Source organism: Wyeomyia smithii, chromosome 3 (assembly GCF_029784165.1).
Source record: "Wyeomyia smithii strain HCP4-BCI-WySm-NY-G18 chromosome 3, ASM2978416v1, whole genome shotgun sequence".
NCBI classification, from domain to species: Eukaryota; Metazoa; Arthropoda; class Insecta; order Diptera; family Culicidae; genus Wyeomyia; species Wyeomyia smithii.
Window position 1 is genome coordinate 255,261,485 of NC_073696.1, and position 16,812 is coordinate 255,278,296.

The window sequence follows — 16,812 nt, forward strand, 5'->3', positions numbered from 1 at the left end:
ATCCAAATCCAATCCAAATCCAATCCAAATCCAATCCAAATCCAATCCAAATCCAATCCAAATCCAATCCAAATCCAAATCCAATACAAATTTGTGGTATTTTAAAAGACAACTGGTTCTATTGAACTCTATAATAAGAATGAATTTTTATTAAACATTTGTTTAACTACATTTGCTACGATTCAGTCAGCTCAAATCAACGCCATGCTTCAACGCCACGCTCTTTGGGATATTCTTTGACGCTACGCTTCACTGTGCAGGAATGCAATATGCCACAACTACTCTCCTCCAAAGCGACTTGGCGGTAGCACAACTCGATTATACCTGGTTACGTACAAGTTGGATGTTCCAGGTCTTACCACAGACTCCTCCTCCTTTTCGATTGGTCCATCCACTGACTCGTCATTCGTTTCAATGCCCGTGTTGTCATTGAGCTGTGCATCAGCTTTACTAGAGTTGCTTGCGTCGTTTTCATAGTCGTCGAAAGTGTACTTCAACAGCTGATGACTCCTTCGCTTGATAATTCCTAGCTCGTCCGAAACACATTCGTACAGTACAGCACCAATTTTCTTAGTTATCTTTGCTCGTACCCATAAAGGTTTCTTTGGATCACGGTAGGCTCGGGCATAAACCGTTTCTCCTAATTCAAAATTGAAATTCTTCTTCTTAGCGTTGAGATCTTCAATTGTCTCACGGTGCCGTCTCTCAGAATTAGCCTTGAGCTTATCAAACCGGATTCGCATCTCCCTACTGAACATTAGCTTATATGGGCTCTCTCCGGTTGTAGCATGATGAGTGGCACGATACATCTCTAGGAATGAGTTCAGCTGCCACGTCACTGACTTTCGCTTGAACGCTGAATCTGATGATAACTTTTTCAATGCATTTTTCACAGTTTTTACGGCATTTTCAGCTGCACCATTGGAACAGGGACTATACGGCGCTGTTGCCAAATGCTTGATACCATAATTAGTGCAGAAAACTCTAAAGTCCTTTGATGAAAACGCAGTTCAGTTATCGGATACCAGTGTTCCAATGGCTCCGAATCTACTTGTAAACTCCGCAATTTTCTCGATAGTTTCCTCCGAGGTTAACGAACGTACTGCATACGTCTCGATCCACTTACTGTAGCTATCGACCAACACGAAATATTCAGCTCCACGGAACGAAAAATGATCTACATGTACACGATCGCAAGGTGCGCTAGTAAGACGCCAGGGAGATATTGGATCGCTTCGCTCAGGTCGGTTCTGGATACACAGATCGCACTTTTTGCCAATGTCCTCAATCTCTTTATCCAGTGAAGGCCACCAAAAATATGATCTGGCCAAACACTTCATCTTCACTATTCAAAGATGGACCGAATGAAGCTCCTCCAGCAAAAATTTTCTCAGTTTGGCAGGAACCACAATGCGGTAACCCCACAACAGAACTCCCTCCTCAACGCTTAATTCATCTCGTTTACGATGGAAAACTTTCAATATTTCCTCTTGAATAGTTTGCGGCCAACCAGAATTAACATATTCCACAAAACGGCTCATCAATCTGATGCGACGACTTTCAACGACAATTTGCTTTCGTTCGACTAATGATCGAGTTTCAGTTTCGATAAAATTCAGGAAACTTACGGATTCATCTTCGTCCAGTTTACCGTCATTGCTTTCAATAGGATATCGTGACAAGAAATCTGCTGGAATGTTCTGGTTTCCTTTCACGTGATGTATTTCGTAGTCACAATTCGACAAGAAAACCGTCAATCTCTGCAAACATCCAGACGCCGTTTCTGGTACACCCTTAGAGCTGAACAGACTGGTCAAAGGTTTGTGGTCTGTCATAAGCTTAAAATGTCGGCCATGCAGATAATTTTTGAATTTGTTAACTCCATAATAAATGGCCAAAGCTTCTTTATTAATCACCGAGTATCCAACTTCATGTTTTTTATATACCCTTGAAGTAAATGAAATGGGTCGCTCAGTCTTTTCAGGATACTCGTGCACAATCACAGCACCAATGCCTTCATTTGATGCGTCACAGTAGAGTTTTATCGGTAATTCCGGATCATAATGAGCCAAAACTGTATTTCCCGAAATTAGTTTTTTTGCCGCTTCGAAAGCTTTCTGCCGATTGTCTGTCCAAGAAAATTTCATGTTGTTCTTCAAAAGCTCATACATCGGCTTCAAATAATGCGCCAAACCTGGACGCTCGAATTTCCTTAACATCTTTCGGGGGTTTGACAGCCATTATTGCTTTTACCTTCTCTGGATCTTTGTGTAAACCATTTTGATCAATAATGTGACCAAGATAGCTCACTTCTTGCTTAAAAAACTCACATTTTTGTTTGTTGAGTAAAAATCCAGCCTCCTGAAGACGTGTTAATACTTCATTCAGGTTTTCCAAGTGCTCTGTCACGGTTGCACCCGAAACTAGAATATCGTCTAGGTAGATGATTGTACCACGACAGCCTTGAAGAACTTTCTCCAATGTCGCTTGAAAGATGGAACACGCCGTCTTCGTTCCGAAAGGAAGTCGATTCATCCAATACACACCTCGATGCGTGCTCCAGGCCAATAACTTTCTTAATTCATCATCCACCTCCAATTGGTAATACGCGTTCTTCAGATCAAGTTTCGAAAAATATTTTTCACCCTGCAGCGCCGCAAAAATCTCGTCAATAAACGGGAATGGATGACGATTGTCCACCAGGAACGGATTGACAGTGATACGATAGTCTGCACACAGTCTCAATGACGAATCCTTCTTAAGAACAGGGACCAGCGGTGTGCCCCATTCGGCTTCTGATGATGGCGCCACAGAAATAATGCCCAATTCTTCTAGTCGGTTCAGTTCCGCTTCCACTTTCTCCTTGAATGCGAATGGAACTTTTCTGGGCTTACAAAACTTCGGAACTGTTTCATCCTTTAAAGACAGATGCACCTTGCTATGTTTGAAACAACCCAATTCACCTTTGAAAACTGCAGCATATCTGTTCAATAACTGCTCCAACTGAATCTTGTAATCAGGCTCCTTTTCCGAAACATGACAAAAGTCAATTTTCAAATTCCTACGACTCATAGTCTGCCGCCCTAACAACGGGTGTTTAGTTCCTTCGAACACATAAATTTTTTCCTTGGATACGTAATTTTTGTACCGCAACTCAGCCATGAATGTGCCAACTGCTCTGAATCCGGATCCGTTATAGCAAACAAACTCCTCTTCTGCATCAGTGTTCAATGTTAGCGAAGAAAACATCTGATCGTACAGATTCTTTGAAATAGCGTTAATTGGGCTACCAGTATCGACTTCGAAACAAATAGGCCTTCCATTAACATGAATACGTACCATAACTGGTGGGAGCACATCGAGTTTGTTAATTTTAAGATGACTAACCCTCGTACTCCGTTTCAGACCTAGCGGTTTCTGTTTGCTCTTGGAAGACTCCGTTTCCTTTGTGGGACACACCTTTGCTAAGTCCCTTTTTGCTACACAGTTTGCATATATAACTTTTGTATTGGCATTTCCGGAAATCATGATCACCTCTTTCGCAGGCAAAGCACTTCGAGTCACTCTTTTGTTTCTTTTCCGCTTCCGGGTGTATCTTATGTACTTCCAAAACGCCGCGCTGATGAAGAGTTGATTCTTTTTTAAGCGCGATTTTTTGTAAATTTTCGAACGTAGCAGTTGTATCCTCTTCACAAACTCGTTCAAAAATTGGTCCACGACGAAGACCAACTACGAACAGATTTTTGACAAATACATCTAAATCAGCACCGAAATCACAATTGGCTGCCAATTTTTTAATCGTGTGGACCATTCCATAATCGATTCTGCTTCACCTTGCCGGGCTTCAAAAACCCGTGCCCGCTCTCGGAACACAATCAGCGTCGGGGTAAACCGCTGCTTGAGCAATTCGCAGATTTCGTCAAACTTTTTGTCTTCTGGAAGCTTCGAATAACACAAACTTTTCACTGTTTGGTACACCTCCATGGAAACTGCCGTCAACAGGAAAGCTGCTCTTCGTTTATCGTCCTCTTCATCGATTTCATGCGCCACAAAAAATCTTTTCAAGCGTTCTTCGTAGAGTGGCCAGGAATCTCCTACGTTAAATTCTGGAGGCTTGACAAAATTCATCTTTCTTTCTTGATTTATTCTCGTCGCCAGAAATGTGGTATTTTATAAGACAACTGGTTCTATTGAACTCTATAATAAGAATGAATCTTTATTAAACATTTATTTAACTACGTTTGCTACGATTCAGTCAGCTCAAATCAACGCCATGCTTCAACACCACGTTTTTTGGGATATTCTTTGATGCTACGCTTCACTGTGCAGGAATGCAATATGCCACAAAATCCAATCCAAATCCAATACAAATCCAATACAAATCCACTCCAAATCCAATTCAAATCTAATACAAATCCAATCCAAATCCAATCCAAATCCAATCCAAATCCAATATAAATCAAATCCAATCCAAATCCAATCCAAATCCAACCCAAATCCAATCCAAATCCAATCCAAATCCAATCTAAATCCAATCCAAATCCAATCCAAATCCACTCCAAATCCAATCCAAATCCAATCCAAATCCAATCCAAATCTAATCCACATCCAAACCCAATCCAAATCCAATCCAAATCCAATCCAAATCCAAATCCAAACCAAATCCAATCCAAATCCAATTCTAATCCAAACCCAAATCCAAATCTAATCCAAATCCAAACTCAATCCAAATACAATCTAAATTCAATCCAAAGCCAATCCAAATTCAATCTATATCCAATCCAAATCCAATCCAAATCCAATCCGAATCCAATCCAAATCCAATCCTTATCCACTCCAAACCCAATCCAAATCCAATCCAATCCCAATCCAATCCCAATCCAATCCAAATCCAATACAAATCCAATCCAAATCCACTCCAAATCCAATTCAAATCTAATCCAAATCCAATTCAAATCCAATCCAAATCCAATCCAAATCCAATCCAAATCCAATACAAATCCAATCCAAATCCAATCCAAATCCAATCCAAATCCAATCCAAATCCAATCCAAATCCAATCCAAATCCAATCCAAATCCAATCCAAATCCAATCCAAATACAATCCAAATCCAATCCAAATCCAATACAAATCAAATCCAATCCAAATCCAATCCAAATCCAATCCAAATCCAATCCATATCCAATCAAAATCCAATCCAAATCCAACCCAAATCCAATCCAAATCCAATCCAAATCAAATCCAATTCCAATCCAATCCAAATCCAATCTAAATCCAATCCAAATCCACTCCAAATCCAATCCAAATCCAATCCAAATTTAATCCAAATCCAAACCCAATCCAAATCCAATCCAAATCCAGATCCAAACCAAATCCAATCCAAATCCAATCCAATCCAAATCCAAATCCCAATCCAAACCCAAATACAATCCTAATCCAAATCCAAATCCAATTCAAATCCAAACTCAATCCAAATCCAATCCAAATCCAATCTAAATTCAATCAAAATCCAATCTAAATTCAATCAAAATCCAATCTGAATACAATCCAAATCCAATCCAAAGCCAATCTAAATTCAATCAAAATCCAATCTAAATTCAATCAAAATCCAAATCCAATCTAAATCCAAACTCAATCCAAATCTAATCCAAATCCAATCTTAATCCAATCCAAATCAAATCCAATCCCAATCCAAATCCAATCCAGATCCAATCCAAATTAATCAATTTAAATCAATCCATTTGATCCAGATTTTGCACGCCTGATTGTTCTCATTATAATTGAATTTCCTATAGAGCTGAATCATTTCAAATGACCTGGAAATACGCGAAAATTTATTCGATCATTTTTGATTTGAATGAAACTTTGTACACGTATTTGGCTTAGCAAACTGAGCATTTTTCACAGATGTAAAGATTTTTTATACCCATGAGTTACATTCTAAAAGGGCGTATGTCTTTTGGCATAGGTTTTATTCGAAGCATTGTAGTCCAGAAACTGTTGGTTGTATAGAAAAACTGTCTGAGAATGAGTTATAGGGAATCAAAAATGCATCATAAAAAAATTATACACTGTACAAAAAAATTTTTTTTACCAAAAAAAATTAAAAATAAACATTAAATTTCAATTAAACAAAAAAGAGTTGAATTTTTTTTTAATTTTTTTTTTAAATAAACTTGACGTTAAAACGCAACTTTTTAGAAAAGGTCCAGGATGGAGAAATGAAAAATATTTTTTTTATGGTAGATTGATTTTTTTTATTAAAATTCTAATTCAAACATTTTTCAAAAAAAATTTATTCTGATGATTTTAAAAGATGCAGAGAGTCATTTTAAATCAAAAAGCTCTGGGTAGTTAAAGATCTAAAGGCATTGGTTTTCTTGTAATTTCTAATTTAAGCTAGAAAAATTATTAAAATTTAGGAAAATACACGTTTTTCTTCATTTGTTCGTGGTTCTCCAGCAAAAACCATTCGTTCATTGGAATGCTTGATCAAAAAACGATTGAATAAATAACTCAGGCGCTGAACCTTAGCCTACCAATGTTTTATAAAAAATATGTTTGTCGTGCAACACTACCTACTTGTAAAGTACGCTACCAATATCCAAAAATTTCTGTTTTCGTATATAAATACGATTGCACTTCCTGTACTAAATTTCCTGTGGCAAGGTTTTTCAAGAAGATTATGTAAATTGTGAATTGGGTTGTTTAGTTGTATCAGTTTTTATATATCATCTGAAAGAGCTGCGTTTTCTGAGTAAAACGTAATTAAAAAAAACCGTTGTTCTTCGTTTTTTAAATATGAATTAAAACTTCTCGTAATCGCTTGAATGACATTTCGCCTATGTAACAACTGTCATTTAAACGATTTTGAGCGATTTTTATTCTTCATTCAAAATCGGAGGATAACGATATATTGTTGAATCATGTTTTTCTCAGAAAAATTCACTCTTTTAGCTGATATATAAAAATCAGGGCTTCGTAGATAGCTCAACAACCCAAATGTGTTTCCAAAACTGTATCTTTAGTTCATTGCATTTCTTACAACGCCAGCGGTGCGTAATTTCACGACTTAGCGGTAGCACAAAGAACTTGACCAATGTACGTACCATTTTCGGGTTATCGCCTGTAGGCTCCGATCGAGGCACATCGTACGTACGATGACGGGCAACGGCAAACGTGACCCGCTGTGAAAAGTGTGAAAGTGACGCGCTTTGTGGACGCTCTTGCAGATTACCCGGCAGCGCTCGTATTCGATTTTTTTTCACCATCAATTATTCCGCGGGAGGTGGAAAAGTGTTTTGCGAAAAATCACACACAGCCCAATTCGGGCAGAGGCATCTGCTTGGTGGGCATCGTGGCTACAGCCACAGCCACTGTGTACGACCGGATTGTGTACGCAACTTTCGATTGCTTTCGGACGGTTTTCTCGATAATGGATGCGGACTAGATTTGGAATTCAAATTCTATCATCAATTCGTGTACGTGGCGATGCGCAGTCCCAGGTGATCATGAGGATTGTGGTGGTTATGTGATGTGAAAGTCGGGTGAAATAAAATGGAAATGGGCGGTCAAAATGCAGCCTTGGATTGGTTTGGTGAAATTTCCTCTAATTGCTGTTGTTTCTTTAAATTTTGTTTTTGATTTTAGATGCCTGTTAGGTGCTCATCACTAGGAAACTTCGGTTTCCAAATCCATCTCCCGGAAAACACGCACTCAATTTGTATAACTGGCAATAACTAATATTCAGAAAATTCTACATTTTTCTTATGAAATCCATGTTAAAAATCATAAAAAAGATTGTGTTATCCATGAAACATCAGAAGTAAAAGTTAATATTAGGCACCTGCGCCTTACGGTTCTTTGTTAGCCATCCGGCGCGAATCGATCGGGAAGCACTCGAATGCGTGTTGAATTGAAGCGCGGCATTAAAAGATAGTTAAAACAATTAGCACCGAGCGAGGGCCGACTAAGTGGATGCAGCGCCGTGTCCGGTTGGTGTGCGGAGGAGCTTCATGATTCTTGAGTGCGCAAGTACAAACAAAGCTCAACAATGCGCTACAAGCGGTAATTGTTAAGTAGGCATTAGGTACCAACTCGCAGTTTGGGGCTATTTTCCAGGCAGTAGAAAAAAAAACATATCTCAGTATCTAAACAGTTCGGCGTTCCCATGTATCGAAAAAATTGTTATCTCGACGTTGTAAAGCACCAATTGCTGCTGCATGCTGCGGTAATTGGACTAACGGATCTCTCACTTTGCCCACTCAAGATACATCTAATGGTCATTGTGGCCTCTTTCGAAGTAAAAATGATTAATGCTGAATTTGTTGATCGGAACTTGGTGCACAGCAGGTTGAGGTTAATGTTGAGCAAAATTTTACACGTGTCAGGATAACAACAGCGCACAGTGAAACGTTCCATAGACAAAAATCAAAAAAGTTGATTTCTTATTGAACCAATTCTATATGCTGATATGTTTTATACATGTTTGAGACGTACTGTAATGATATTATTAACCTCGTAAGTTCACCCATACGATTATGAAATGCATCTACTGTGAAATTGTTTCAACTATTCAAAAGATACGTTATTTTTGAAAAATTCTCATAGTTTTCAAATTAATTTTTTAATATACTCTATATCTTTTCAAGTTAAAATCAATATGGCAACGGTAGTGGCATCTAACTACTACATTTTACATGTTATTATTGAGACACAACGTAGCGCACTTGGAAGTAAAAGGCTTTTTGGTCATGCTTCTTTATGTTTGAAGAAAAAAGACACTTTCGATTTAAAATCGATCGCCAAAAAAAGTACCCCAAAGTACCTCTCTGAATTTCCCCTTATTTGGAATATCCTTCAAACTTTAGAAGTGATTCCCATTGCTCAAGTTTGCTCTTTCAACCGGAATTCGCGTTTTCGAATGATACCTCTGGAACCAAGAGTGAGCAGTTTATCGTACATATGTCCCTTATTTTCATGTATAACACGTAATTTATGTGTAAAACACATAAAAGATTCCTGGATTAATGATGTCTAAATGTTTTGCAACAGTAAACCGTATATAAACATAATCAAAAGGGTGTTAAATAAAAATAATAATAAAAACTAATTGTGATGGCGTTTAGGTCACTTTTTCATCGCCTATAAATTATTTGAATATGATTTTCAAGCCTTTTATCTCGTAATAGATAATTTTCTTGGAAAATTATCATTTCATGCCTATGTACAAAAAATGGCGTTTGAGACATTTTTACGATTACGTATTTGACATTCACCAATTATGCAAATACAGTAATCACCCGATTATATCTGTACCCGATTTTATCTGCCCCCGATTTTATCAGCCCCTGATTTTATCACATTTTTCACCCGATTTTATCATCATAAAACATTTAATTAAAAAAATGTCAGGGTGAACTGATTTTCTATTACGCTTCAATATTTAAGATATTTTTCATAATTCTGTGTATCATTCTGGATGTAGTTTACATTAAAAATTCAACCGATGCACAATGTTACATTTTGCTGTTATCGTGCGAATAATTGAATTTTGATACAAATGTTTATAATAACCGCATAATATGTTCGGAGAAGTTTAAAAATATTTGAAAACGCATCTTTTGATGTAGAAAGCTGGGTGATCAATCCTCCTAAAAGAGAGATAGAATATTTACTTTTTCATTAGATAAAGATAGACGCTTGGTGTTTTAGGCAAAGTATTAGGTGATCTCAAAACAAGAAACTTTACAGAAGACATCATGTTTCTATCTCTTACATATTGCAAGCAACATAAATTTTCCTATGAGAAGGCATTAAAAATCATTATATACAATTTAAGATTTTTCTGGTTGCAATATGTGAGAGATATCAGCATGCTGTCTTCGGCAAAGTTTAGTGTTGTGAGAACATCTAATATTTTGCTTATGGTACAAAAAAGAAAGTAATTCATTTTACCAATTCAAACAAAAACATGAACGAATAAAAAACTTAATTGTAATTTATTTGCAACTTTACATGGATTTTTTTAGGTTTTCTTTATTTTTTTTGGTTTGTTCAGAAAAGTTCTAGGCAACTGAATTATCTATCCAAAAAAATGTTTAAAAAAATAGTGATGATCGATTTTTTAAAGTCACTTTTTGTTTTTGAATTTTTTTTTCAGTACAGGATCTCAAATTGAATTTTTAAAATATTTTTTTATAAAAGCTCAGACAGTTTTCTCAAATTCATTCCTTGACAACTTTTCTCTATCTTTTGTCATTATTCAGATATATCGATTTATGAAAAGAAAACTGCAGCCTTTTTCATATGTTTGTACAGATGAATTTTCCAAAAAAAATTAAAATCGCTGATTTTACGTATTTAGTTATTGATTTAACATCTTCAATAAAAAAAAAATAAAATTTTAAAAATTTCCCGATTTTATCACTTTCCCTATTTTATCACGCCAAAAATCATCAGGGTCAGATATAATCGGGTGATCACTGTAGTAGCTCTCATCAGTACTAAACATTTTTCTTTTTTTTTTTTTGTTTCGCGTTCCCATACATTCAACGCACTGTGCAGCGTTTCGTTAGAGGTGGACGGATTCTCTCCCGCTTGGGTGATTTACTGTCAATTCTATTCATCGCATATGTCTTTTAGCCTTAAAAGATATTAAACACAATGAGTTATTCCGAAACGACTCTTGAGTAAATAATCGCGAAAAAGCAAAAATAATAAGAGCCACTTTACCGTCAAATATTATGTTTGCTATTGAAGGCAAACCATTGTTTCCAAAATTCACGCACATCCAATAAACCAACCATGTTTTATCCAGTGATTGCTAATTGGTCAAATCGTGTTAATAATAGGTGAACCGCCATCGTTTTCCAAAGCCTTGCAGGGGTTTTAACATCGACTTGCGGATTGTTGTTTTGATTCGTTTATTATTTTATCACTAGGTAATTAGAGGCACAAAACGAGTGGTGATTCTACTGATGTTCGTCTATGCGGATTAGCTAGTAGCATTCAGAAACAAATCAAAAAGAGATGTCGATCTTTATGGGTAGGTTGGAGCAATAAAAGATGGATAATTTAAATAATAGACATCGTTATAAAAATCACTAATGAAGTTGTGATAACGGAAGGATGCACATTTTAAATCAGAGAGCGACAAATGTACATCAAAAATTGGAAGTAAGTCAAAAAATGAAATTTGTTAATCAGAAATTTAAAACGAAACATATGCTATTAGAGAAAATAAATAAACAATAGGTCTCTAAAATTTAAAAAAAGTTAAATGGAAACAAGAGAAACAAGAGTTAAATGGAAATAACGGTGGAAAATAAAATAACAGAAAATTAACAAAAACAAAAAAAAAACAACAATAAAAGTGGAATAGCAAAACAATAAAACAGTAGAGTAGTGGACGATTTCAACCGCGAAATAGAAACACAGGAAAATAAAAAGTCTAAAATAATAATGAATAATAATAAATTCTAAATTTAAATTTGAGAACCGAAATCGATAACCATGAACCGAAAATGAAAACTTGATTCAGAAATTGCAATTTAATTTTATGTAATTAAAGTCTATTTATGTCGTGTCTTACAAACATCGGCTGGATTCAAAACCGATAATCAAAGTAAAACAAAAATTCAGTAAAATCGGATATTTAAGAAGAAGTTAAGAGCGTAGAAAACTGAAAAGAAGTTAGGAGCGTAGAAAATTGACAAAAAGAAGACAAGAACAGGAAAAAAAACAAAATAAAAAAATAAATAAAAAAAATAAAACATGACAATAGAGTAAGGGCCATAAAGTGAAACAGAATAGCTACGAAACACAAATAAAAGCAGAATTCTGAAATTAAAAATCTAAACCCAGATAAAAACTATAAATCGTGATTCGAAATCGGAAACCGAAAACGGAAAATCGGGAAAAGAATTCGAAATTCGATTCACGATACTCAACCCTCTAGTGCCCAAGTTAGTTTTGGTCCGGACCTCGGTAAAATCACTATGAATCTTTATGAACATTTTTAAGTATTTATTGAAGCTGTTTGACTGAAGCCCGTCTAAAGGCGGCATTGGGCACTAGAGGGTTAAATTTGAATCTGAAAATCTTTATTAATAACTAATAACGAAAGTAACACTCTGAAAAGTTGGCTGAATCGGAAACAGTCAAACAGTACCTCTGAAAAATAAAGCAGATAGGCAAATGGGTCACAAAACAAAATGTTAAAAAAAAGTCGGATTCAAAAAAAAAAACAATGAAAAAACTAAAAAATAAGAAAAACAATAAAAACAATAAAACGAAAATCGAGAATTTTTTAAAAGATCAAACTAAAATTTAAAATTGAATCAAATTCGAAAATCAGAACCAGAAAGAACCAGAAAGAATCAGAAAGCAGCGAATCTAAAAACTCTAATTAAAGTTTAATATCTAAAATTGTAAATTTAAAGAGTTGGTCAAATTCAAAAACCGATTATCAGAAAAACCAAGTAATAAAGTAAAACAGTTAAACAAAAACACAGGAAAATAGAAAATCGTTCAACAACGTAGAAAAACATAATATAAAACAGAAAAACATAGAATAAGTCAAGGAAAAAAACAGAAAGAGCGAAAACAAAAGAAAATGAAAAAAAAAACAATAAAAAGATAATGTCACGGAGGCGTGAATAGGAAAAGCAACAATGAAGAAAACGAAAAACATAAAAAAGGAAAAACATAGAAGGAATCGAAGAGACAATCGGGAAGAGAGCGAATAAATAGGAATACAATAAAAACGCAAATCGAAATAGAGCTTAAAACTTTTTTTACTAAAAATTTGAGAAGCGAAGCGAATCATAGACCCAAAACGGACACTAAAATCAGACACTGGAATTTTATATTCATGAACCGAATCTCAAAAATTGTAATCCAAGTTTTTTTAATATGTGTCTACCGTAGAATTTAAAAAAATCGACTGATTTTGAAAACCGAAATTCGTACTGCAACAAAAATACTGTAAAAAAGAAAATGAAAATAGGAATCAAAAGCGTAGAAAACTGACAAAAAAAGAGATAAGAACAGGGAAAAAGTAAAAAAAATGAAAAAAAAAACAAAACAGAAAAAATAGAATGAGTCATAGAGTGAAACAGAAAGAATAAAAAAACGAAAAGAGAAACAGAATTCTGCAATTGAAAGCCTAATCACAGAAAAAAATAAAAATTACAATTCAAAATCGATAATCCGACACCCAAAAAAAATCGGAAGGAGACTTAGCATCTGAATCCCGATACTTAAACTTTAATCTAAAAATCGTAATCAATATCTAATAAAATAATGAAACTTGAAAAATTGGCCAAATTAGGAAACAGTAAAATAGTAAAAGAGTAAAACAATTACCCAATAAAAAAGGACACAAAACACAACAAAAAATAATAAAAAAACGAAAGAATAAAAGCAAATCCAAGCCAGTTAAAAATCGAAACTAGAAACAGTGTACGGAATTTAGCGGTCCAAATCCAGAAAAAAACTAGAAATGGAAAATCGAATTTGAAATTTGAATTTGAATCTGAAATTTGAATTTGAGCAGTGAATCTGAAAACTCTAATCAAAGTTCAATATCTGAAATTTAATATTTGAAAAGTTGGTCAAATTGAAAACCGATAATCAAAACAATCAAGTAATACAGAAAAAAGTGAAACAGAAACACAGGAAAGTAGAAAACCGAAAAAAAATTAACAATGTCGAAAAATAAAACAAAAAAAAAATTGACCCCTTTTTTGAGGAAAACGGAGAGTGTGGAAATAGAAAAAAAAGAAAAAGCAATAAAACCCTAAAACAGTCAACAGTAGAACGATAAAACAGCGAAGCATTTAAACTGGGAAGTAGAAATACAGGAAAACAAACAATCTTAAAAATCAGCAACGAAGAAAAAGAATTAAAAAAAATATAGACGATAACAGAAAAAGAAAAAAACACAACAAAACAGATGTAGTCAAAATAGAAAAAAAAAAAACATTAAAAACGAAAATGAGCCTTGTCCCAAAACTGGTTTGATTCAAATTTTTTTAACTGTTCAACTGATTTAAAGTTTTTTCCAACTTGTGTCTAAGTTAAATCTTAAAAATGAACTGAAATGAAATCGACAGTTATTTCAAAACCGAATTACTGTAAAATAGAAAATAAAAAAATAAAAAAAGTTAAGAGCGTGGAAAACCTACAAAACCAAAGTGGCAAGAACATAAGAAAGCAGAGAGAGAAAAATAAGAAAAACAAAACAGAAAAGTACGAAAGGTGCCAAAGCGCAAAACAGAAGACGTAGAAAAATAAAAATAAAATAGAATTCTGAAATTGCAAATCTAACTCCAGGAAAAAAAAACTAAAAATCATGATTCATAAAAAAAATTAGAAATTAGAAAAAAAAACAAAAAAAAAATAAAAAAATATAGAAGAATTCCAAGAGAAAAACAGAAAGTGTAAAAATTAAAATAAATGGAAAAAAATAGAGTTTGGAGCTTGAGAGACAAAAACAGAACAAATGCACAAAAAAACAATAACAAAACACAGAAACAGAACAAAAAAATAGAGATATAAGAAGTGGTCAAAAAAGAACAGAAAGAGTAAAAAAAAAGAAAAATATAAAAACATAAGCAACCAGAAATTTGGAAAAATTAAAAGAACAATAGAAAAAATAGCAAAATACTGATTTAGACGAACAAGAAAAAACAGAGAGACAAAAACAGAATAAATGCAAAACAAGAAAAACAGGCACAAAACAGAAACAAAACAAGAAAATTAAAGACAATAAAAGTAGTCAAAGAGAGAAACAAAAATAGTGGCAATAAAAAGTCATAAAAAGGTAAACAGAACAGAGGCTTGGAAGATAAAAACAAAAAACCAAAAAGTCCAACTGCTGAACTAAAACTCGAGTCGAGATTGGAACTCTAGATTACCGAGTTCGAAAACCCGAAAGAAAAACTAAAATTGATATCCTGAAACTTAAATTTGAGCAACGAATCTGGTAATTCTCATCAAAGTTGAAAAATTGTCAGTAAATTTTCAGGCAATTGCTACTTTTAACCCTGGGAAGATAATCTTATTTTGATGCATGAATTCAAAGTCATTTTTTGTTTTTGACTAGAATTTAATATTGAGGGATCATTACGGTGTTAACACATCGTTACATATCGAATACCAAAATTCAGTTTATTGAAAATCGAGAACGGATTTGCACTATTTGAAAGAGAAGAGGGCAATGTCACTAAAAGTGAGGAGTCAAATTGTCGCCGACTATTGTTCTAGGGTTGAGGAAGAGTTCTTTAATTGCCTGATGAATCATGACTTGATTGCCAATCAAATTCACAATTGTGACGATTCTAGGCTGTTTTTTAAAATGTCTCCTCAAAACATTACTTCATTCGGGAGCCAAATTCGTTTGAGGATTGAAATTGATAAAATTCTAGTAAGTTCATGCCATGCTCGCACGTATTTGGAACTCAGAAATCGCCGTCATTGCTTATAGAAAGCTAAAAAATGCCTAGATGCTTGAAAAATATAACGAATCCGGTGCATTATAGAGGCTAATGGTTGGATGAATTGGGAATTTATCAGCCATTCACATGGCCTCTTCCACATTTATAGAATTTTGCAAACGAATATTTGTCAAAACAATCATCTTATCGACGAAGATAAAACTTTTTTGGCCATATTTTTTAGTTTTCCGGGACCCGAACTACCATTGAATATACCCGAATTGGAGGAAGAACGGATTGGGCCATGTACAATTTTATTAAAGTCAAAAAAAAAGCGTCGATTGAAACAACTAGATATCTCGTATTTCCGACGACCTGGAAAGTTACGGTCTTCAGCAAATTTGTTCAGGAGATTGAACAGTTCAGTGCATAATTCTGCCATTACGTGCCATTAGTATGAACACAATTCTTCATATCTGGGAAGCTGCGGTCTTCAGCGAAGTTGTTCAGAAGGTCAAGGGCTTCTGGATGGTGGAAAGATGAGCTCAGAATTCCACGACTATGTAGTGCTAGTCTGCTCGCAATTCTTCGTATTTTGATCCTGTTTTACCTATACTGCGATTCCATCCTCCTAGTAAACTATGGTCTTCAGCAAAGTTTTCCACATGACTTTCCATTTAAAACCAACTGTGTATTAAATAAAATCTTTTGACCCTCCGAACAACTTTGCTGAAGACGACAGCTGTCTAAATGATCGGATTCACGAGATAAATAAGGTTCGAAATGCTCAAAACTACATGCACACTAGCGTCACGTTGCGGTCAAATTTCGAACAAACCGTGCACCAAAAAAAGCCTTTACAAGTTCCTAAACACTTTTCTGAAGACCACAACGTTTTAGTTCATGAAACAGACAGTATGTGCAGTAGGGAAAGCGAAAAATAAGCAAACTGGAAATATGATACATATTTGGAAAAATTTACCGCATCCCGACGGGACTTGAACCCGCAATCTCCCTGTCTCCGGCATGGTGTTTTGACCAATTAACGTTTTAGGTTGTCGGTATCCAAGATTTTACAGTTTTATCGAGTTATATAAATTTCTCCATGGAGATGATAAACTTTTCGGAGTGCTGCAATATTTAAACTGGGTGTTGCAACACTCAGTGGAGTGATTCCAAACTTATGGCAGGTACACTATTATTATTATCGAAAAATACGTGAAACAGCCATGAAAAAGTGACTGAATCAATAATTCTTTAAATATGTTCTTGAGTTGTTATATGTTGCATTAAACTTCGATTGGTTATGTTGAGTTAATAAGCAGTTGAGAATATGTAGGCATGTTGAATTTGAAATATCGTTTTGATTGA

At 34.7% G+C, this 16,812-nt stretch overlaps 2 protein-coding genes across 2 annotated transcripts; both read right to left on the bottom strand.

Moving 5' to 3' along the window:
• Positions 1 to 278: 278 nt before the first annotated feature.
• On the bottom strand, positions 279 to 1,340 carry LOC129729202 (uncharacterized protein K02A2.6-like). Its single transcript, XM_055687691.1, has 2 exons — positions 1,052 to 1,340; positions 279 to 943 (listed from the first exon to the last, which is right to left on the bottom strand). Exons 1-2 carry the CDS (start codon positions 1,338 to 1,340, stop codon positions 279 to 281), a joined length of 954 nt encoding a protein of 317 aa, XP_055543666.1.
• An 823-nt stretch (positions 1,341 to 2,163) lies between these two features.
• On the bottom strand, positions 2,164 to 4,128 carry LOC129729203 (uncharacterized protein K02A2.6-like). The gene is made up of 3 exons (XM_055687693.1): positions 3,834 to 4,128; positions 3,388 to 3,783; positions 2,164 to 3,344 (listed from the first exon to the last, which is right to left on the bottom strand). Exons 1-3 carry the CDS (start codon positions 4,126 to 4,128, stop codon positions 2,164 to 2,166), a joined length of 1,872 nt encoding a protein of 623 aa, XP_055543668.1.
• Between the last annotated feature and the right edge of the window lie 12,684 nt (positions 4,129 to 16,812).

Excerpts from the sequence above, each read along its gene's own strand:
- LOC129729202 (XM_055687691.1), bottom strand. The coding sequence starts at position 1,340 with ATGAAGTGTTTGGCCAGATCATATTTTTGGTGGCCTTCACTGGATAAA. Across the intron at positions 944-1,051 it reads GAAAATTGCGGAGTTTACAA|CGCCGTATAGTCCCTGTTCC; the intron begins GTAGATTCGGAG and ends ATTTGGCAACAG.
- LOC129729203 (XM_055687693.1), bottom strand. The coding sequence starts at position 4,128 with ATGAATTTTGTCAAGCCTCCAGAATTTAACGTAGGAGATTCCTGGCCA. Across the intron at positions 3,784-3,833 it reads GGTTTTTGAAGCCCGGCAAG|CCAATTGTGATTTCGGTGCT; the intron begins GTGAAGCAGAAT and ends AAAAATTGGCAG. Across the intron at positions 3,345-3,387 it reads GTCTGAAACGGAGTACGAGG|TTATGGTACGTATTCATGTT; the intron begins GTTAGTCATCTT and ends TGCTCCCACCAG.